The sequence below is a fragment of the Macaca fascicularis genome, chromosome 9 (genome assembly GCF_037993035.2).
Source record: "Macaca fascicularis isolate 582-1 chromosome 9, T2T-MFA8v1.1".
Lineage (NCBI taxonomy): Eukaryota > Metazoa > Chordata > Mammalia > Primates > Cercopithecidae > Macaca > Macaca fascicularis.
Genome location: NC_088383.1, coordinates 36,230,365 through 36,254,904, shown reverse-complemented (window position 1 = coordinate 36,254,904; position 24,540 = coordinate 36,230,365). Strand labels below are relative to the sequence as shown.

Below are 24,540 nucleotides of genomic sequence, written 5' to 3'. Positions count from 1 at the left end.
AACAGAAGGCCAAAAAGTTTTTTAAAAGCACGGAATTCTTGGCGACAGCAAGTGCCACATATGTGGGCAATAGCCCAAGAAGAGAAAATGTCCTTAGGTCACTCTACCGCAATGCTCCACAGAATGGCAGGGGTAGGAGGAAGTTCCCAATGGGAGAGTGGACAGGTAGAGAGGTAGAAATGGCGTAGAAGCTTTCACCTGAAGAGAGATATTGGTTATTTTCCCTTTTTCTGTGAGACTCGTGTATGTTTACATGTTGAGTAGAAAGATCCAGCATTTAAAAAGAAACTGAAGCAATAAACAGAGAGGTCAGAGTAATTGATGCCCTGATGTTCCAGAAGAGGAAAGGGAAAGATATCTAGTGCAAAGGTGACGAGGGAAGACAGAGTTCCCTAAGCTAAGTATGGAACAACCCTGACTTAGGTCAAGTTTCCTTCTACCAGGACAACCAAGATTTGGGAAATCCACTTAGAAGCTCTAATGCAATTTCATGGGAATCTTGTTAGCACATCTTCTGAATGAAGTTGGTCTGCACCCTGAGTTCACAAGAAGCAAGAATGAAACCTGAAAGTAAGCCAACTTTGTTTCTTGTTTTTATAGTACTATCAGTAAGTGTCTGCAAAACTTGGTTTTGACCCTCATTTTTCATGGTTCTAAACACCCATCTTCACTGCCACTCTCCTTCCTTTGTATTATCCCACCCCTCCCAATGGCTTCCTGCTTCACCAGAGGAAAAAAAATGTTTCTTTTGTATCCAGCACACCGAAAACTTACTTCAGTTTTGCCATTACTTTTAACGGCAAAAACCGAAATTACTTTTGGACCAACCTAAATACTTGATGCCTATACTAATTTATTCTTGGAAATGTTTACTTTTCATAAACACATAAAACTCTTTCAAATCAAGTCAGTGTCTTGCTTAACCAAAGATTCCCAATAATATTAAATCAGCACTATACCTTGCCAAAATTGTTATCTAACTGTTACTGAAGTGTTATCAATTCTCATATATGAACTTACTATCTTAAACATGTTTAGTTATTTTCTGGTCCATTTAGGATCTTCTCTGAATTAAAGCTTAGCAATTGCCCAAAAAGTTAGGGATAGAATCATGCAGGACTCCAGCATCCTAAAGTAATATCCTGGTCACGATGTCATCATTTAACAAGTTTCTCCTGCCACCTTTTTCTATAGGAATCCAATGAAGATGTGTGTTTGCCACATTGTGTAAGTTTTATCTTTTCTCTCTTTTGCAGCCAAGGCCCAGGGAAGGGGCTGAAAAGAGAGAAAATCCCTAGGAGAAATTCCACACACACTTGGGATGAACCACAAAGATTGTATGATCTATAAGAATAAACTTAGATATTGTTGTTATTATTATAGAGGTGGCAAAAAAAAAAAAAAAGAGAGAAGAAAACATCTGCACCTAGTGTACGGGTTCAATTCAGCTCTCAACTGACACAACAGAGCTAGTTAGTGGTACTTTTATTTAAGGATTATATTTTGCTTTCTTTTACACACTGTCTAAATTAACAAATACTTCTGATCTTGTGAGAAATTATGCAAATATCAATTCTAAAAGGAAAATTTCTGACTCTTAGGGTAGAAACTCTCATGACACAATGTATGTAGAAATAATACAGCTGATTAACAAAATGAGGATAGATGCTTCAAATAGGAAATTCTAAAAACACTGCAAAAGAAAAAAATCCCCAAAGAACTACCATTAAACAGTATATGTGTGGGTCACTAAAGGGACTCTATTTCATATTGAAAATTAAATCTAGTGAGAAATCAAAACTAGGCGAAGTACCAACATAAGCCTTTTTTAAAAAAAGAAGCATAAATTAAGGACCTACCGTCTGTCTGAGATTTACTGAGGAATATTGTGCTGGCCCGAGGATGATCTGAAGGATTGAATTCCATGTTCAAATCTTTAAAGAAAGGAAAAGAAATTATATGAATAAACCATCTGATAACTAAGAGGAACCAAGATTGACTCAATTCTTTTCCAACTTTAAATTGCTAATACATTCAAGGATTCTGGAAACCTATAGCTATTATGTTAATAGATTCTTTTGGTTCAATTCAGAATACTGCTATTTAGAAATCTGAAAGTCATACATAAAAGTAGAGAGTTGGCTAGACACCTATTAGCCTAAGAAAAACTCCACTTTCTTCTGAAAAAATTCTGCTCTGCACCCTATATTATAAAATAGCAGGACAGAGTTATAGCATGTGATTAAAGAGAGTTATGTGCTACAACAGATTCATCTAAACATTACAGTCAAGTATGTTGTAGTTCCTTATTCAAGGTGATTAAAATAGGAATATCTCAACTCGTTAGGGCGAGTCAGCATCCACATACCCTGCTTAATTATTTTCTGAAAAAGCAAAACTTATTCCTTAGAGCAAAAGCTACAAATCGGCCATTTGTGGACCTAATCTGGGCCCCAGACATGTTTTGTTCGATTCCTACTTTTTAAGAAACATTTAAGACAACATATAAAAGAGATTTCAAACACATCACACATCTCTCACACACACACACACACACACACACACACACACACCCCTAATTCCAGCTTCCCTTGAGAAATCAGATCGTTTGGCAACACCCTGCCTCCACCCCAATGGTCACGATCAGCTAAAGCCAAGCAGCTGTGACCCCTTCACAGTGGCTATGTCCCTTATGGGACACAAGACTCCAGCTCCCCAGTGACCACCCCTCTCTGCTTTACTGGCAGGTTTTCACAAGCATTTGATTTTGCAATCTTAGAACTCTTAGAACAATCTCCAAGGTCTACAACTTGTCAGGATGGTACAAACAACTTAGAATGCCATCACAGAAGAGTTTTTCCATTTTTTTTTTTAACTGATCCCATAGAAAATAAGCAAAACAGAAGAATTAAGTTAGGGGAGGAAACAGAGATCAAAATTACTGGAAAGCCAGAATGATCTTCAAATCAACTTAGAGTCAGAAGAAAACTTTTTGGGTTCAATTACTTCCATAAATTTGCAGAAAAACCTAATCAACACTAACAAAAACAGATGGTGCTATCCTTAGCCTTAATAGCTAATCAATCAAAGATAAAGTGAAAGAAAGACAGGGATGGTCAAATAAATACACACTGGAGGTAACACCTAATCACTTATCCAAAAGGAGATTTATTCTCAGCAAACTTCTGAAGCGTGGTGACTTTTTCCTACATCAGCCAATGGCTACAGGGCCAGTTCCTAACTTCTCTCTGAGTACCTGATTAAAGAAACATCTGAATCTTAAACAGATGCTACTTCAATTATCTGGTCCTTCTTGTATTATATAACTTCTATTAACATTACACAATAATTTCAGAGTTAAAAGGTATTAAGGAGTTTTGATGGAAGGAGAAAGATGGGTGGAAGAGACACTGAATTTTTCGAATTTGCTTCAATTTGAACTACAGTTAGTCAAGAAATTTCATGGTGAAAATGACTCTGCAAGGAGGTTTCCTGCTCAACTAGGATATAAAAGGGGTTAAATAACAAATGTGCTACTAAATGTTTTGAGGGCTTCTGCATATCAAAATGAGGGCAAATATAAAATCCTAACCATGATGGATGCTTTTAATGTCCCAGAATCTTAACACATAGTCCCCTAGAAAAGCATCACTGGGAACACAACACGTATGCAATTCCCACATGCCAGCAAGGTGACACCAGAATATCGATCCTTGGCCTCAGACAGCATCTGGACTAGCGACTACTACCTTATTCCCTTAATGCCCAACTGAGACTCATCTACCAGACCAGTTTTCTTTAAGACCCACTTTTATTATTAAAATATATCAGTAGGGGTTTATGGAACACCACAATCAAAAAACGTAAAGCTTTCCTGTTTGGAACCAAAATAACACGAGACTGTCATTTCTTGGAGAATTGAGATCCTGCTCCTAAGTCCAAGAATGTCCTGGAGGACAATCCCCTGACTGCCTGGAGACTGGGGTTCTATGCTGTTACGTTTACAAGCCCTCGAAGTTGTTAATAGGGATGTCACAGATTCTAAGGGACAGCTTCCAATAATGGGGCATGTTTACTAGTAAATAACAGTACTATCATTTGGATGGTGAAATGCTATCATACCAACTAAAAATCACATGAAGAATATTTTATTGACATGGAAACTTATGTAGGTCATTAGGTGACGAAAGCAGTATGATACCCTTTTGGGGGAAAGTATGTGTAGGCATAGAAAATACATTAAGAGAATATATACCAACATTTGGTTACCTTTGAATAATGTGATTGTTTTCTGAGTTTTATGCACTGTAAACACTTTTGTTGGTTTTTTGGTTTTTGTTTTTGAGATGGAGTCTTGCTCTGTCGCCCAGGCTGGAGTGCAGTAGTGCAATCATGGCTCACCGCAGCCTCAATTTCTGGGATTTAAGCGATCCTTCTGCTTCAGCCTCCTGAGGAGCTGAGACTACAGGCATGCACCACAAGCCTGGCTAATTTTTTTATTTTTTGTAGCTACAGAGTCTTACTATGTTGCCCAGGCTGGTCTCCAGCGATCCTCCTGCTTCAGCCTCCCAAAGTGCTGGGGGATTACAGGTGTGAGCCACTGTGCCCAGCCTACTGGTTTGCTTTTTTAAACTTTTGTTTAAAAACTACTTGTGAAAACTGATGTGACCCTCTGAGTGGCTGGACTGCCTCTCCAACACACAGTGGTGTTCCCAGGAGATGCCCTGAAGCTTGAATTCAGAGGAGATTCACACAGTCACCAAGATGAGACTCCCCTCGGCAGTGTCCACTGTCATAGAAACTCAGGGTGAAAACTGACCGGCTCAGAGGCACTCCTGAGCAAAGGCACCCTTGCCCTCCACCAGCAGCCCCTGTGCCTCTCCACTCCTCCTCAAGAGGGCTGTAGCGAGGAAAGGCAGAAGGACCCACTTGTTCTTCTGTGGGGGAAGCCAAGCAGCAGAATTATGTCTCTCACTCTCCCTATGAAAGGTGAGCACCAAGTGGGAGGCGAAGAAAAGCCTGTCACGTTTCCTTCACAGCCAACTTATAACTCTAAGTCTGACAAGAATGCTCCCTGGGCCACAAGTGGTCCCTAATGGCGACAAGCCAGGTGTCATCGCTCCCCAGTGCGGTGACACACATGAAGTGACTTGCAGAGTTCAGAGACTTTAAGACCAGTGTCTGATGTGAAATTCACAGATGAGGCAAGTACAGGCCGGATCTTGAAGAAAACTATGATAATTACAATATGTGTTCCGTCACAGCAACTCCACCTCTCTGGGGAACCAAAAAAAAAAAGGGAAAAGCCACCATTCTCATGAGCCAAGCAAAATGAACCTGCTTTATCATCCCAACTTCACACTGAAGCCAAGCACGACAAAAAGTGCAATTTTAGCCATAAAGGAAAAAAATCTCATTGCAGAGTCAGGAAAAATGATATCCCCAATGTTTACCACGAGGTAGAACACACTTGGAAGAGCGTAGTGGTTTCAGTTCACCTCTATGATGTTTTTCAATGACAAAAATTAAAAGGAATAAATTCATGGAATACTGAGCTTAAAATTAGAGATTACAGACGAAATACACTTCACTGCTAAAGTATGCTGACCACTTCACTGAAGTCAGCTCTAACAGTTTATCACTCATTTTTAAATAATCTAAACACTGTTCACATGATCCTCCCTTAATCCACCCCAAAATCACATATCCCTCACCCCTCACGAAGCCCCTCTTGGAACCTCACACAGCTGGGCCTCCCTTAGACCTGCCTTTGCAGCATGCAGAGAGCTCTGACTCTTTCTACCTACTCCCATCAAGCTCTTGAAGTACCTCATGTGCTAACTCACCCAGAAGAAGAACTTACAAATTTAAATAGTTACTCTACTGGGTGTCATTGTAACAGAAACCACTGCCTTACTGATAAGACTGAAGCCCTACCAGAGCATTTCCATCCCTGAGAAAAGACTACACTACACAGAAGCCGAGAGCTCTGCCACGAGGCAGGCGGGCATGTGGTCGGCCTCCAGGAGGGGCAGAGACATGTATGGCCTGGTTTATCCTACCCAAACTTACAATTGATTCAGGGAGTCAAGATGAAGTACATGACACATCAGAGTGCAGAACCAGCTAGGGAACAATGAAGAATAAAATATGTGACCAAATCCTAGGAGACCACAGAATAGCATGCTTACAAAAAAATAGCTTAAACAAAACACTGGACTCATAATTTTACAAGTCAAAAATAATTTTTTTTTTTTTTCCTAGCAAGGCTATTCAGTTGAATTCAGTTAAATGGACCAACATGCATTGAGTCTCCACTCTATGCTAGGTATTATGTTCAATCCTGTTCGTATCGAAATACTACTTTGAGGTAGTAACTACTTGTGTCATTAACTTTCCTATTCTACATGACCTATTTCATGGTCATAAGAAAGCATTCTTGGTTTTTAAAGGGCTACAGTCAATTAATGGTGAGACAAAACATGTATTTAGCTGACTTCAAAATGCATCCTATGACATTTCTATCATTTACCTTCATGATTATACTGTGATAGGATAAATTAGCATTTCATTAGATGTCATGAGGATATACTGAGAGGTTGTCAGAGCCGGTCCATTCTGCCACGGTTTTCATTCATTCATTCATTCATTCATTCATTCATTCATTCATTCAACAAATAATCACTGAGCATATACTAGGTACTAAGTACTGCTGAGTCAGGTACTGAGGATACAGAAGTAACGAAAGAGATCAAATTTCAGCCCTACCCTTCTAGGTTGAAGGTATAAAGTATTTCAGGAGAAAACAAAAAGAATGAAAAACCCATAAAGACTGACTCTATAACCCACATTCAAAAAGCTGAATTTAGACTCTCCAGGAGTTCTCAGAATCATTCATTCCCCAAAGAGATGCTCAAACAGTAGAAAAAGAATTACACATTTTATAATATAAAAGATCCAGATTTGAATTCGTTTTTGCTAGCTCTATGGCCTTAGACAAATGGTGATACTATTCTGATCTCATTTTCCTTATCTATAAAGTGGGCTAATAACACCTAGCTTCGAGGACTGCTGTGAAGATTAGGAGTTATGTACTAGTGCAATGGGCAGGATTCCCGCCACACAATAGGGGCCCCAGAAATAATGGGTATTAAAAACATTAAGCCACAGCACTTAGATCAGGGCTAAAGAAATAAAACTCTCAATACATAAATGTTAGGCTTAGAGACATTAAAGACTGTTAAATTTCATTACACAATTTCTGTTCTCTAAAGAATGCTGGCTTGAAATTGATGTTTAAAACTTTGGTGTTGTATACCCCTGACTTAGAGTCTCTTATCTCCTAAAAGAATGGCAAGATCATCCATAAATTAACCTCTGAGGAAGTAATGCTTTAGAGGAAAAGGCAGTTTTAAGGAATGTCATGGAATCCTGAGTTGACTTCAATCTAATATTTAGGAAGCAGAGTTTTAGCCTATTTTTTGTTTATGATGTTGATACCTATTAAGATACATAGCTGAATTAAAATATTCAAAGAACAGTTTTCTAAGGGCCTCCTGCCAGACTCTGAGGTGGCAACTGAATGTTCGGTCACACTGCTTTCAGTCCATGTGTCAGCTGAGCACAAGGTAAAATACAATGCCTTTATTCAAAAGTAAAAAATTGAACAGCATGTGGCACAGTTTAATTCGGCAGTATTCTCTTATATCGGGCAACCTCATTTTCTTCAATCTTTTCCACAGATGTCACAATAACAGTGATCCACAATTGCTCATCTCAGCTTTTAAACCAGCACCAAGTTTACCTTCCAGTATTATAAAGGATCCAGGTAATAAGATAGTGGCTAAGAAAAGCAGCTGTCATTAGCTATCATTAATGGTCTGAAAAACTAGTAAAAAGCAAAGCAGAAAAGCACAGCAAGACCTAAACAGCACTGGATGTAGAGGAGGCGCTAAAGCAAGCCTGCAAAGTCAAACCATCCCCTTCCCCTCACATCCCCCTTTCTCTGCACTGCCACACCCCAAACTGATAATCACTCCCATAAATCATCTCCACAAGATGAGCTGTCCACTCAGGTCTAGACAGTGTCAGTGAGCAGAGCCCAAAGGAATCGAGGGTCCTGTGATTCCTTGATAGGTTCTGGAATTTCAAGATATATAGAAAGTGAGCTCCAACTGGGAGGCCAACTGTGATACAGCCCCACCGTTACCCTCCGAAGACATCACTAGTTCTATTTCCTGTCTTTTGAGCAATATTTGATATGGTTAAAATCTCAAACCCCTAATTTCAATTTTAGGTAGTCACATTTCCAAATCTGGCTATGATGTGGGAGGCAATTATGAAATCAACAAAGCCTGTTAATTTTAAATCAGATTGTTTCTTTTGTTGTTACTATTGTCCGTCACTGCCTCAAAATCAGTGATTATTTCCACTTGTTAGTGTCAACAGGATGAAATCAGGAGCTGACCTGGCTGGTTTGCTCCAGGAGGCTGTCACCAGGCAAGCCTGAGACCAGGAGCCCGCATCAGCATTCCCATGAGAGCAACGGCTGCTGCAGCCAAGTGCTGCTATGCAATTCTGGTTAATTCCACCTAAAGCCATCTTTTCTACTCCCACTGACTTCAAGTTTATTTTCTGGACTATTATAACACACTTATATTTAGTTGTTTCCTATTTTCACTCTCTTTCAGCTGCTGGTGCCCCTGCAGGTGCTCTCCGTGTATGTCTTCGCAAGGGTGTGTCCCTGTGTCCACACGTCTACGTGTGTGGGCCTCCAGGGCAGTCTCTCCGGGAGTGGGCTGCTGTCTGAATGGATGTGTATCTGTGTGCAGCTCTCTGTGCACACATATCCAGCCCTCACTCATCTGCTCTGTTTGTCTGTCTGTCCCTCCATCTCTCTGTCCATCTCTGCATCTCCCTGTTTGCCTCTCCTTCCCTCTGTTGGTTTATCCACCTGCCTGTCCATCTCTCCATCTCCCTGTCTCTCCATCTCCCTGTCTCTCCAACTCCCTGTCTCTCCATTGCCCTATCTCTCCATCTCCCTGTCTGTCTCTCCATTGCCCTATCTCCCTGTCTGTCTCTCCATCTCCCTGTCTCTCCAGTGCCCTATCTATCATCCCTGTCTTCTCCCTGTCTCTCCTTCTCCCTGTCGGCCTTTTATCGCCCTATGTGTCTCTCCATCACCCTGTCTGACTCTCCATCACCCTGTCTGACTCTCCATCTCCTTGTCTGACTCTCCATCTCCCCCTGTCTATCTGTCTCTCCACTGCCCCGTCTGTCCATCTCTCCATCTCCCTGTCTGTCCATCTCTCCATCTCCCGGTCTGCCTCTCCATCTTCCTCTTTCCAACCCATCTCTCAGCCTTTCTTCTACTCCTTCTCTTTTCCTTGCTATAACTATCTGTTTCCTTTTTCCCTTCCTCCCTCCCCAGTTCCTCTCTGCTGCCCTATTTCTAATTTTCTATCTTAATGTATCTAATATTATATCTGAAGATTAATCAAGGAGATAAGATAATGTTAAGACTAAAGACAGACTATTCTGCTACTACACAGACCAGATAACCTAAAAGCTCTCATGCTACAGGTACTTCGAAATGTGAGTTAAAATATAATACAGCCTTTTAAATGCCAGTGTGGCAAGAAAGCAAGGTAAACGGTCTAAGGTCCGAATCAAAGAGACAACTGAAGTCTGTGGCAGGACAGGGGATACCCAGCTGTGTGAGCTGGTCTTGGGTTTTGACAAGGTGACACACATGCGGGTTCACACCAGTGATGTGGCATAATTAAGAATCCTAACTCCCTTTACTCTCAGAAGTGTCTTGGTTTGAAGACACTATTATTTTAACGCTCCTGCAGGACAGGATATAACACAGGAGTTGGAATTGACACTTTTACATATAGCTAGAACTCTCAGAGGGCTATGATGTTAGCAAAAACCTGAATTAAGAAAAAGTATCTATGAACCCAAATGAAAAGGAGGCTGGGCCTGGCAGAGGGAGCAATTGCCCAATCACCCAACAACTGGTAACTATCAGTCTGTCTGTATCTCTAATGTGGTTTTTGACATTCTACTTTACACATGTAGCCCAGAAAACTCCTGGAAAAGAAATTCACACCAAATTCGCCAAATTATAAACCACTCTAAAGCAGGCTGTCTCCCAGAATTCCACCAGATTATGTCCTCTGATGACAGGCTCGCCATCTAAAATGGCAAGACACAGGAGGAAAAACAGTCTTGTGACTCTCAAGCAAAAGTAAAGAAACTCAAAAACATCAAGATCAGACCCTCAAAAACTTGAGATAACAAAACTAAATAAAGACCACAGAATAAATTTGTGCACAGTGGGGAAAACCAAAATAAATATTAAAATAAGAGGGAACAGATACTCTGAAAAAATAAAAGGGAGTTTTAGAAGACTCCCTTTTTGTCTGTTTAAAAAAGAACCATGTTTGTAGGATTCATATAGAGACATACACATATACACACAAGTGTCTATACATGCATGCAAACACAATCACTACAGACTGAATATTTGTGTCCCCCCAAAATTCATACACTAAATCCTAGTTCCCAGTGTGACAGTATTTGGAAGTAGGACCTCTGGGAGGTGACTGGGTCATGAGGGCAGAGCCCTCATGAATACGATTAGCGCTCTTATGAAAGAGGCCCCAGAGAGTGTCCTTGCCCCTTTTGCCATGTGAGGTTACGCTAAAAAGAAGATGGTCATCTATGAATCAGGAAGCAGACCTTCCCCAGACACCAAATCTGCCAGCACCTTGGTCTTGAACCTACCAGCTTCCTGAACTGTAAGGAATACATTTCTATGGCTTATAAGCTACTCAGTCTATAATATTTTGCTATAGCAGCCCAAATGACTAAGATGGTCAATGAAATCTAAAATTCAATAGATGAGTTAAACTGCAGGTTAGACATTCCTGAATACAGAACTGGTGACCTGAAAAACAGATCTGAGGAAATCACTTAGAATGGAGCACACAGAACAGAGTTATATTGTATAGAATGAACTAAGTTCAACTAACAGGGGCTCTACATTCCATAACCACCTAGGATAAAAACTCTCAGCAAACCTCCTTAATCTGATAAAGGCTATCTGCCAAAAACTTAACAGCAATCTGTATACTTAATGGTGAAACATCAGACACAGTCTCAAGTCAGGAATGAAACTGGGATCCACCTACCATCAACATTGTACTGGGGGCCCTAGTCAATGCAAAATGACAAAAAAATATAACATACAAGGGATTTATTGAAATGGAAAGAAACAAAATTATTGTTATTTGCATATAATCCTCTACATAGAAAATATAAGAGTTTAAAAACCTATTAGTGCTAGACACAAACCGACATATAGAAACCAATTTCACTCCTTCATCCCAGCAATAGTGCTCAACTTAAGGCACAATGTCATCCTCTTCACCCTAGGGGTGTTCAGCAATGTGTGGAGTTGTCACATGTCAAGTGGCTGCTACTTGTCCACACCAGTGTCTCACACAATGAGAAACTGTACCTCCCAAGGCCAACAGGGTATTCACTGAGAAACACTATGGCCCAGAGCAATAAACGATTAGCATACTAATAATGACAATAAAAAAATAACCCATTTACTAAGCAATACAAACAAAACATCATTAAACAAAAGATGTGTAAAGACCTTATATAGAAAATTAAAAATAGCCAAAATATGTCTATAATGTATAGAAATATATTCTACTCACATACATACACATCTGTACATACAATTATTCACACCTACACATACCCTGCCCTGTGTCAAGTCATGGGCTGCATGCTGAGCTGGGCACACAAGCAGTGAACACAAAAGGTATGGTCCCTGCTCACAGAATTATCAATCCTTTTGGGAAGTTTAAAGATTATCACTCTTGTCTGGTCACAGTTCATTTTACAACCTATTTTCATTTTAAGATTTAAAATTCAATTAGCTAGGCATGCCGGTGCAGGAATCTAGTCTCAACTACTAGGGAGGCTGGGGCAGGAGGATCGCTTGAGCATATGAGTTCAAGGCTGCAGTGGGCTATGACTGTGCCACTGCATTCCAGCCTGGGTGACAGAGCAAGACCCTGTCTCTATTTTAAAAACACAACAAAACTAAACCTTAAAATTTAGGTGCGGCTTTGCCAGGAACCTTGCTTCACCCTAACACTGCTCCCTTTTGAGCACTCTCCTGCTTACTGCCACATTCACCAGAGGCCAGATAAGGAAAACCATAAAGAGGGTTATGGAAAGTCCAGGTGAGGGTGAAGGACAGCAGGAGCAACAGGATGAATGCTAGTGCCTATTTCCTTCTGTGTGAGGTTTGACAGAAGCATGGGCACAGGCGGACACACCTGAGAACTCTCTCCGATTCACAACACTGGGACTGGCAAGCTCTTGCTGGCTGCCATACCTGATCATCACCCCTACGGAGCTGGCCTGCTCCTCCAGTCTGGCCTTGTTTCCCGTATCTCTTCGCCACACACTTTCTGCTCTGGCAACTTTGCCACCACATCATCATCTTTCAGTTTTTCCCAGGCTTGACCAGGCCATCTCCTCTGTCCTGAATATCCTCTCTAGGGGAAGCCATCTTTACTCCTGCTCCCACCTCAAGTGTCAGGCAAACTCCTAAGCCCTGGAAGCCTTCCTGACCCTCCTAGGCTCACTTCTGTGCCTCTCTCCCACTCCCACCAAACCTAGTACACGTCTGTGTACTTCTTACGTCCCTATAAACACTGGTTTGAATGTGTGTCCCCCACACCCCCAAAATGTATACTGACTACAGAAAAGAGCCAGTAGATTAGTTCAAATGTCTTCTATATGCCACCAAGGAGTGGAACTGAATGGATTGCAGAGAGATATTTCAGATCCAGTCCTCGCTCTCAAGGAGCTTCTTTCCATAGCAAACACAGACACACACACTCTCTCTCTCTTCTCCCTACCCCGCTGATAATCCCGAAGCAAGGCAGAATGCAGTAAGGATCACACATACAGCAATGATGGGCAGTGCTCCAAGTCTGACTGGTGGAGGAGAGATGACTGCACAGAGCAGGCGAGATTTCGGCAGGCCTCACAGAGAGCTGGATTTTTATTTGGAGGACTGCTCAGAGGAGGTGCATCTCACCCAGAAGGAAGAGGACAGGCCAAGGCACATAATGGACAGAGAAAAGTTTATTAGGGAACTGCCAGTAGACATGCGAGGCAAGACAGCTAAGGAAGAAAAGCTGTGGATAAGGAGAGCAGGCAAGGTGGATTCAGGCCAGACTATGGAAAGCCCTGGGTGCCAGAACAAGAAGTTGTACTTTACCTGAGGACAGAGGAACAAACCACTGATGACATCTCAACAGTTCCAATTTGACTGCTGGTGTTTATGTTTAGAAGTACATTCATTAAAAGAAAATGTGAAGGTGAAGTGACAAGTTTAAATTCAGAGAAAGGAGAAAACAAAAATCACGCATCAGAGAAATATACATGACGACCTCACTGGGTTCTAGGACGATCAGAGCGACAATACCAGTTAAAGCCAGCGGTGCTCAGACCCCAGCACAAAGGCGGGGGCGGGGCAAGCATTGGTCAGTGGAATCAGTACCACATTAGAACACGAACAGTACTCACATAAAGTACAAGTGTTCAACAGTCATTAACAAATAAGCTGAATAACGAAAGGAACATAAAAGAATGATCAAATGAAATACCTCTTCTCAACAACTTAAGGAAAGAAAAGGAAAAACTGGCAAGGACCAAGCATTAACTCAAATGCAGATGAACTCAAAGAAAGAATCTCCTAGCAACCAGCCTCTCCTGAGAGGCATGAATTAGCACTATCATTAGAACAGGAAAAATACCACTTGGATTGCTGATATTTTAATACCCAGCAAATAACTAGGTCTTTTAACTAGGGGGCAATATTGATGAAATCTGCTGTTGCAGACAGCTGAAAAGCACATGAAATGACAACACCCTGAAAGCTAGAAAAAAGGCATTTGAGTCCACTATCATTACTCCATTAAACACTCAACAAATACTTAAGGAGAATCAACTCGGTGTAGGTGTTCCTTAAGAGAAATACAACGGTGAGGCCCTGTGGCCCCCAGGGTTAAAGGCTGGGGGTGGGGCCTGAGGCAGACAAGTCAGAGGCTTTTGCTCCAGGTAAGTGCCTTCAGGAAGAATGGGTTAGTTACCCAAGCTAACAAGGGAGCAGGGGAAGGGTATAAGAAGCAAAGTAGATCAAAGACACAAGAGTTAATTAAAAAAAAAAGAGAGACAGAGAGAGCATACTGGGCATTTCAGACACACCATAAGAAGGGGGAAACAGTGAGAAAAAATTGGTGATGTCTGGATTTTTATCCCCAGGGAACCAGGGAGTTACTGAAGAAGTGGAGTGACCATACCAAATACACACTTTAAAAACACCATTATGACCACACACTGCTGAAAAAATGAGCCCAAGGAAGAAAAGTTGTCAGTTGGGAGTTGTGGTCATCATCCACGTGGGAAAAGGGTTGGGAAAAAAAGATGGATTTGAAGATCTAGAGGAGACGGGATGCGCCTGGTAAGTAATGAAAGCTGGATCATGAGGACAAGGAGGCAGATGAGGGTGACAAGCAGTGGTTGACAATGGGGCCATACACTGGGCTAAGGCACAGAGGAGGGAGCTGGAAGACCCAGTTCGGGGGTGGATACGCTGCTGAATTTAACCTATCTGTGGGAAAACCACGGCCTGTCAATCCAATTAAGCCCCATCTGCTGACAGCTGTGCCAAATGCCTGACACTGCTCCTCTTTCCCATTTCCTAGAACCTTTTCCTCCAGACTCAGTAAGATAAAGATAGCCTGTTACCATCTCCAGCTCTAGAGGCAGCAGCTTCCTGCACCTTCTCTGCCCACTGTTTACTCTGAAGCTTTAATGCTGGCCAGGCAGGACCTTCCATAATGCAGCTTCTCTGCTGATGATCAGGGAATAGGTAAATGTCATAAACTTACTTCCCAAATCAAGTTAACGAGTGGTTACTTTCAAGAAAATGATGGCATAAATTTCAAGCGCTGGAAGTATTTATCATTTGCCTACATCCATAAATTACTGTCAGAGCCTCTGATTTCTTTGCCTCCTCCTTTCTCTCCAAGTTGAGGATGTGCTGCCAAATTTAATAATGAGTTTTAAAACAATTTCCATAAATCTTTTTTTAAAGTTCTGCCTGACAGTTGTTTCCTGAGATGTTGGTATATGATGTCATTTGTTATCAAATTGTAATTTCTTAGCTTCATTGACTCTTTTTCCTTTTAAACTTGGGGCTTCCAGGGTTTCACTATTTATTACCTTCTACGATCTTATGCTGCTTTAGAGTTCAGTCACCAAAACATTCTTGACTCTTCCTTCTGTCAGATTCAGTAACTTATATACATATATGCATATACTCTGGATCACCTGAGTTAGCATATTCTATGTCCATTGTTACTGAGGTAACAGATACTTTCTGAACATTAACTCTATGGGTAATCAAGAGCATAGGGAAAAAACTAATGTTTAGTAAGCATCCACCATGTTCCAGACATGTTTATTTAATCCTCACAGACACTCTCTGAAATAGACATTACTAATCCTATTTTTTAGATGAATAAAGAGAACCAGATAAGGTAAATCATACAAAGTCAGACCCCTAGCACATAGCACAACTATGGTTCCACATCTAGCACATCTGAATGCAGAACTCTAGCTTGAATCCCTCTAGTGAAAGTCACTTAGAAGCCATGAAGATTAGGAACCTCCATCTGCCAAAAGGCAGTGTCAAGGAGACACACCTTCACTTTCAGTGTACAGAACCCACATTTACCAGCAGGTTATACATTCCAAAAGTGCCGCTACAACCATTTCCCCAAATATCTCTAACTAAGGCCTAACATAGCTGATACACAATACAATGCTGGGAATGCCAAGATCCCGTTGTCCTCTGCTCTGCCTTCCTCACAGCACAGCAGTGCACCCTGCAGAGGCACTCAATGGAAGGAGCCCTCCTGACAGGGGCACCACCCGCACCAAGATCTGGGACATAACTTGCGCAGGCTGTGGGTAGAGGGATGGCTGGTGTTTCTGACCTTGGGTGGTAGGCAGCTTTCCAATCCAGCACCAGCCCCTCTTCTCCAGAATGACCCCTCCACCCGCATACTCTGAGAAGCTGTCACAGAGAGCAGCTGCAGTGGCAGTGAGTGCAAATAAGCAAATAAGACAGGTCCTGGCAGAGAGGACCTTGCCCTCTGTGTTTCTGAAAGTTCATCTGCTCCCTGTTAGGTTCAAAGTAAGGCTCTTGGTTCCAGCCTCAGCATGGTTTCACTGTCTAGCTAGTTCACCATGGTTTCCTGATTTTCAGAAGAGGATCTTCTCAGAACATAATGGCAAAGCAATAGCAGAAGGTAAGATGAGGGTGGAGATGCAAAGTGCAGGAAATCTCAGGAGCAAAATACAGGAGAAAGGGAGCGGATATACTATCCAATTGCGAGACCAGGGTCCTTCTGCCACTGGTGAGCCAGCACCACTGCTGCCATTCCTAAAGAGGCATCAAAACGAGCTCCACCTAACATGGCTGCTTTGAAGAAACATTTTCTGTGGATGTAAAGGTGTCACAATGTTACTTTAGTGAAAAACATCAATTTTATTACATTGTGGTAATATTCACATTTAATCATCAAAATTCCTATTTAATCCACTTCCAGAGGTTTATGGCTGAGATGTAAAGACTTGATTTTCCAGAGTTAGGATCAAACTCCAGTACTAAACTGAGTGCCTTAGAGTGTGGTCACCACTGAAGCAAATGCCTGGAGATTAGAGGAGCCTGGGATATAACTATACTGAGTGTAAGAAGAGGGGCAAAGAGTGGGATGTGCTGGGGAAGAAAACAGAAAATCCAGTCCACAGAAAATCTACAGAGAGATTTATTTATGCATTTACGTATGCAGGCTGGATTGAATAACATCAAGTACAAACGAAGATGCTAACGTTGGGATGCCTCAGTAACAAGTCAGAGATTTCCCCTTTCAAACACAAAACCATTCAGTAGACCAAGGGCCCATACTTTGCCATGAATAATACACATGGAAGGCATGAACGCTAGAAAAAGGGCAGCAAAAGAGACCTTGGGTTCAAATTTTCATCAAGTGGTCCCAAGTATTCTGAAAAAGATCCCCAAGATGCTAGGGGATGACTCTAAAGAGTCTTTGCTTGGCCAAGCTTTGGTCAGGCGTCTGAATCTTCTTCCGAGCCCATCTGTGCACTTCCTTATAAACTCCACTTTTAGCAAAGCACCCTGCTAAGTCAGATTAGCAAAAACCCCTGACCGTTGATGTCTAATCAAGCTCCTTGTCCTTGACCACCCTCAGGTGATCCTCCCGGCCTGCCTTCAGCAAGAATCCTGTCGGGTTGATTTAGCCAGAATTCTCCTTACTCCTGATGCTTCCTCTTAGTAATTTTCCATTCACTAACCACATCCCTTGCTCCTGGGCTATAAATTCCCACTTGCCCATGCTATATTCAGACCTGAACCTAATCTCTTTCCCCCTTAACAAAACCCCACTGCCGTGGTCCCTCTGCCTATTAAGATGGTCCTTAGTCAAGTATGCCTTACTGTGCTTTAACAAGAGTCATGGAGTATTTTTTTCTTTAACACAACCAAACCTCAGGCACAGGATATATAAAGTGTCATCCTTCAGCTCCCCCACTTGCTTCTATAACCAGGAGACCTTCACCCAGCCCAGTGGTGGGCCTAGGAGCTGTCCATGCCATCGTCTCCTATTTCAGGCTGGCTCAGTGGATCATCAGCCCCTGCCACCCCTGCCCACTGCTCCCCACTCCTCACATCCCTCCCTCAGTTTATAAGTGGATGTCCTAGCCCAACCTCCACATACAAGTTCCTTTGATTACAAATCCTGTATCCTGTTCATCTTAGACACAGTACAGCACTTGGCATGCAGCATCACTTATCATCCATGCTCTATAAATGATTGAGTAACAAATAAAACAAGAGAACCTGAGCTAGTGAAAGGAGGAAATAACTGAGTGAGGAGTACTATGATACTGTGCCATGCCATAGGTACTGTGCTGCCACATTCAGGACACTTTAGAAAACCTTATGTAACAGAATGGATAACACATTAAATATTTTCACAAACATTTCATGCTGATTATTTCCTCTGAGCTCCTGCTAAAGGTATTTTTGTTTTTCTCTTCCATTTGTTCAAATCATATTTATAATAACAGTAGCTTGATGCTTACCAAATGAATGTTATGTGCCAGGCACTGTATCCAGGCATTTCACCTAAATAAATTCCAATTTCTTACAAAACCTTGAAACTTCTAATTATTATCCTTGTGCTGTGTGTGTGTGTGTGTGTACACATACAATTCTTCTTCTTCCAATGTGGCCCAGGGAAGCCAAAAGATTGGACACCCCTGGTGTAGATGAATGAAGTGATGCTTCTTCCTAGGTATGATGACACTGTCTCAACAAAGTGGGACCCTGAGGGCCACAGGGCATCACCACTGTTTCTCTTATACAATGCCTACAGTGAGTTGAGATATATATATATATATATCTCATATATATATATATGAGAGAGAGAGAGATTGATTTTTTTAAAGAGGCTCAGAGATGTTAGAGAACATTCCTAAGTTCACACAGCTGCCACGTGGCAGAGAGACACTAGGTCAGGGATATCAGGGATGCTGCCTCACCGAGGAAGAGATGCTGTTAACATCCCCTGCTGTTCCACTAGCATGCAATGGAGGTCTTCACAGCTTTTGTATCCTTTTTCCAGGCTATCAGATGTTGTTTTAGGCTGCATTTATATCTACCTCAGCCAGTAATTCTTTTTTCCCCCCTCCTTTTAATTAGCTAGGGACTAGAAGATCAGTTAGCTATACTTGTTAGTCCTGGTATGAAGTACTCCCTCCAAGTACGTATTGCCTCCAAGTACCCAACACAACGAGAGCCCCAAGCAGGTGCTCATCCAGTACATATCCGATTCAATAACAGGTATGTTAATTATCTGCCCATTCCTCAACCTCCAGGCAAGTGATGATGGTGCAATGAGAGCATGCTCTATAGGGGGTCAGCTGGTGCAGGAGGTGGAACCCGCTACTAGCCTGGGAGGAGTTCTGAGAAAACTCTGCATCCTCTACCGTACTACTTCCTTTATTTGTACCCCTATAAGACAGGGTCCCACCTTGTCGAAACAAGGTGCAGCCCTGTCAAAACAGTGTCATCATGCCTGGGAAGAAGCATCACTTCATTCGTCTACACAAGGGATGTCCAATCTTTTGGTTTCCCTGGGTCACACTGGAAGAAAAAGAATTGTCTTGGGCCACACATACAATACAGTAACACTAACAATAGTTGATGAGCAAAAACCAAAAAACAAAATACAAAAAAAGGTCATAATGTTTCAAGAAAGTTTACAAATTTGTGTTGGGCTGCACTCCTGGGCCACATGCGGCCTGCAGGCTGCAGGTTGGACAAGCTTGGTCTACACCTTTGGAAGAGATTCTGTGGCCTCTCAGACAGCAGTGCTGGCCCGGGAGTCTCTTGACTCTCAGCTTTGCCTCTCACGGTGTATCTGCATCACTCCGGATTCAACTAAGAAATCCCATCTGAACAGATTTCCATCTATTTTTACCCTCTTCTGAACTAAAGCTTCATTTTAATCATCAGTTAAAATAAGCTTTTTTACAAAATATGACGGGCTTCCCTCCACGTGCTAAGCTGAATTTGTTCTCTTTTCTGTGGCTCAGCCTTGAGGTCTTCCGCTGATAGAAGTAGCTTCTGCTTCTCAGGTTTGGTCTTTCTGTCCCCTGCCTCCCTATCTGCCCCTTACTCTCCTTCCATTTTCTGCTCTGCATCAACTAAGGGCTGAGAAAAGACACTCTCTCATTCTTTAGAAGTGAATGCAAAGAGGAACCTGAAGAGCCTTGGTTCCCTGAAAGAGGAAAGACCTGTGAAAAAGACTCACGGGCAGGCCTGGGAGCAGTGGTTAAGAGTTTCAGTGCACACAATTCAGGACGGGCTTGGCTCACACCCTCATATGTCCCTGGCATTCCACAGAGCTGAGACTACAGACGCGGAAGGTAAGATTACGGTACTTATTTTGCTTGTCATCTGTCTCTTCCCTCCTCCCACACTGGAATGTAATTTCTGAGGAAAGGGACCGTCTCCTTTGTTCACTGCAGAATCTTCAGTGCCTAAGAGAAAACCCTGGTCAGAAGCTAACCCAGAATGGGAATACTAAGGTGCCACCCTAACCCCGCAACCAGATTCTCAATAAATATTTATTGAATGAGGAATTACTGAATAACATTTCTAATTAAAATGCCTCTTCTATAAACAATATCCTTATAAATGCTATATGGTCTGGAACAAGTAAACTGAAAAAAGAGAATTCCAACAAACTGTGGACGCAGGGAGAAAGCTGAGATTCTCTCCACCCTTGGAAGAGGGAAAGGACAGTGTCATCACACCAACACATTATAGCTATGCTGCCTTAGGGATCAGCAACTCTGAGGTGCAATGGGTGGGGTCTTTGGGACAGTGACATACCCGCAAAGCCCAATTCCTCCACAGTAGTCAAGCACAAGTATGAAGAAACAGCTTGTAGGAAAACACAAAACACCACTTTTTCCCCCTTTTAGGGAGGAAGGTACTACTTCCAATTTTCTTTTAAACAAAGAACACGTACATAACATGTCCTGCTCCACATCTTCCCCAACTCAAAAAACATGAGAAAAGAGAAACCAAAAAGAGGAATAGTTAAAACAACAGGAGAAAAAAGAGTCAGAAAGAATCCAACTCATATTTCTGCATTCATGATTTCCCCATAAGAGAATTTAAAAATACAAGCATGGGCTGGGCACGGTGGCTCACACCTATAATCCCAGCACTTTGGGAGGCCAAGGTGGGCAGATCACGAGATCAGGAGATCAAGACCATCCTGGCTAACACGGTGAAACCCCGTCTCTACTAAAAATACAAAAAAATTAGCTGGATTTGGTGGCGGGCACCTGTAGTCCCAGCTACTCGGGGAACTGAGGCAGGTGAATGGTGTGAACCTGGGAGGTGAAGCTTAGAGTGAGCCGAGATCGTGCCACTGCACTCCAGCCTGGGCAACAGAGCGAGACTCCATCTCAAAAAAAAGAAAAAGAAAAAGAAAAACAACTATGAATTTGGGTTACAGTAGAGTGTGCAGGATCCAACATGGAGATTAAACATATAGATCTGTTTTATGGTACCATTACAACTGATTTCAAGCAAGGTGCATCTTCTGTCTAGACACAGGAAACACAGAGGGGCAAGGCCTCCCTGGGCTGAGTTCTGCCCATCCAGCAAGAAAGAACAGGCAGGTGTACACACGAGAGAGACCTGTGGACAACATGACCACAAGTGAGAAAGGCAGCACCAGGCTGCGAAGGGACTGAAGCAAGGCAGTCATCTGTGGAGACTTTAATGAGGGTGCCATCCTCACTAAAGAGGGAGATTCAGATTGAAAAGAACCAACACTGAAAGCATGGCTACATAATCAGAAATTACCTCAAAGAGAATGAAAAGGAGAAAGCACATAAAGAAACTAATATTTTTAAAGGTTATACACCAAACATGAAAAATAACATGTAATTCAGGACAAATACAGTGGAGCCAATCTATAAGAAAACTTTGATTGGATGGCTAAACCAAACTGTGAATACTAAGGTAGTTTCCCCCCCTCCATTTTCATAGGAGAACAAAGAGCTGGTTCACTATGTGAATCACAAGGCATAATATTAACAGGTGACAGAGAAAGCACAACAATTCAACCTCTTTTTACAGACATGTATATCCCACAGACTCTAAGGGTTATTTTTTTGACCCATGAATGGTGTTCTAGGCCACGTCTATGATTCCTGATGGCCAAGCTCACAGGCATATCTGCAAATGAAGTAATCACCTACAGTATTTTCCTCACTTTCAGACCTGATACATATTTTAAGGGAAAAAAAAATCGAAAATTTATTTCCTACTTCATTCTATAACTTTAAACTTCCTTTCAAACATTCCACTTCTTGAGAAAGTAGAAAGGCAATACTGTAGCCTCTGAGGGTCACCTCAGACACAAGGAAATGTGATGCATAACTAATGATAAAATTTGAGATGCCACTATCAAGGCAGAAGAGTTCTGAATTTAATCAAGTCCGTCAAGCTTTGGAAGGATGGATAATAGGCAACCAGATGGACAAGATTTGCATTCAGAAAAGCTACCCTGGAAGATACAAATGAATGTGCCTCCGAATCCTGTGCAATCAATGATCTGCTGCCCAGCTTAATAAAACCTGAATTAAAACAATCACAAAACCAAAAATGTTTAAACAATTCATTTCACTTATACAGCTGAATCAATAATAAGGCAATTAGCCCAGCACAACAGAAGCTCCATTCTCTTTTTGTTCCATGTGAGTGCTCAAGAAGCACATGGCTACCACATCCAGCTCTGGTCTCAGCTATACTGAGGGAGACAGAGACGGAGATGCAGTGGCAGCAAGAAGACAGGAAGTATCTCTCCATAAGCTGGTGAATGGTGAATGCAACTTTACAACCTTCAACACATGTGTGAGTGCAATTACATACATACCAGTACACACAACTGTCACTCTCCTGCAAAACCTGAGCCATTGAGACACGGGGAAAAACATGAGCAGAAAAATACTGGGCTGTGATACTGCAGCAAGGTACCTGAAGTTGACTATTTTAAGTCATCATGACTATAAAAGAAAAATAAAGCTGGGCACAAGAGCTCATGCCTGTAATCCCAACACTTTGGGAAGCTAAGGTGGGAGGATTGCTTGAGACCAGGATTTTGGAGCTGTAGTGAGCTATGATTGTGTCATTACCCTTCAGTGTGGGCAACACAGCGAGACCTTGTCCTAAAAATAAAAATTAAAAAAAAAAAAAAAAAAAAGGAAGCATCCCTTGGAGCCATCAGAGGATCACTGAGATTTTCTGGTCTGCTGACCATGTAAATAATGTTCAATAAAATATGCCAAGAGCCATGCGCGTGGCACTGCGGTCCTGGTTCATGTTCTCTCAAGACGCAGAGAGAAAAGACGAGAGAAAGGGAAGAGGAGACAGTGAGCACTGAGCCTTATGAATGCTCGGTCATGTCAAAGATCTGAGGCTCTCAAGGCCCCACGGTGCACTTGAGGAAACTAAAACTCAGAGAGGGTCACTCGCCCCAGGTCCCAAGGCCATTACAAAAGAGCGGGAATTCAGAACCACCACTTCCCACCAAGCCAGCTCACCTGCTGAGCCTCTCTGTGCTGGCTTAGTTAACAGTGACCTCATGGACAGCATTTTCTTCCCTTGTTTGATGGAAGTGGAGGCAGGACCCTCTAGTAGATTCCCTGTGCTAGAGAACAGTAGTAGGAAAATCCACATATCCTGTTGTTTTCCTACTGTAATCTACCAAGTTTGGTAACATTTGATTTTAAAGGCAGTATTTTTTTCAGTATTCCAAGAAATCCAAGATCAATAATATACTCTTATTTTCTATTTTTAAGCTCCAGTCAATCAATGTGACTAGGCTGAAAATAAGAAATGCTACTTGTTGGCATGATACAGTGAACCTGCTCTTTGGGAAAAGAGTGTTCTCTGCTATTGGTTTGATTTCAATGACGGTTTCACCTGGTGAGGGGAGGCGGCATTTTCTGTCCACGTGTGTTAATTAAGATGAAGCCCTTCAATGGTTATTGTATGGAATGGAAGGGTACACTGCATTCAGGGAAGGTTTTCAGGTTCATCAGGCCCTCCTGAAAACCCTCTGGTCAAAATCTCTTTCCATTTGGTATTTGCAGCTGGTCATATCACCCTTCTGAGAAGTTACAGTGGGGCAAGTTTTGTTGGAAGTTACTGTCAAGCTCCCTTCCCAAGCACTCACTGGCCTTCCTCTTACCCTGGCAGAAGCATCTTGGTAAGGAGGACAATTCCACAAGAAAGCCAGGAGGAAGGCTGCTGCCAGAGAGCACTCCAGGCTTACTAAGGATGCTATGCACGCACCACCTCCCTGGGCACCTCATGCAGGGCCCCACTGGCTGGTTACAGGCAAAGGGCAGGGGAAGCCACTGAGGTTCACAAAACCCAAAGGAAGCCATCGGACTGACACTTTTAACTGATCCTTCTAGCAGCTATGGAAGATGCTCCTCTGCTGATGGAAAACTTGCTTTCCATCCCTAACTCTACCAGGCTCCAGGTTTTTAAGGGGCAAATGTCAGAGTGCAAAGCCTCATTTCACCCTGGTTGACTTCTGCTTGTGCCACAGTTTCTGGGGCGGGGGCGTTCACAGTCCATCCCAGGTGAACAGCCTTTGGTAAACCTGCGCTGAACCACTTTGGCAGAGTCTTTCCTGCAGATCATGTGCCTCTCCTCCAGATGCCTTGGTGTCCTCCAGGACAAGGGAAACTGGAATAGCTTCTATGCTGCTGGACTGTGAGACCCTGGACCTGGGGGCCACCCAGAAGTGGCTG

At 42.4% G+C, this 24,540-nt stretch overlaps 1 protein-coding gene across 16 annotated transcripts in view; it reads right to left on the bottom strand.

Annotated features, from left to right (window-relative positions):
• The window catches only part of CCNY (cyclin Y), a 223,575-nt gene that overhangs the window by 84,380 nt on the left and 114,655 nt on the right, over positions 1 to 24,540 (bottom strand). For 12 of the 16 annotated variants that reach the window (XM_015455797.4, XM_005564991.5, XM_074001413.1 and 9 more), the window contains one exon: positions 1,860 to 1,934. The exons of 2 other annotated variants lie outside the window; for them this stretch is intronic. In XM_015455797.4, the coding sequence (XP_015311283.1) occupies positions 1,860 to 1,934 (75 nt within the window). Of the gene's footprint in view, positions 1 to 1,859; positions 1,935 to 13,318; positions 13,736 to 24,540 lie in introns of those variants that run through there. 2 more of the 16 variants (XM_045361940.3, XM_015455800.4) reach the window with 2 other exon arrangements.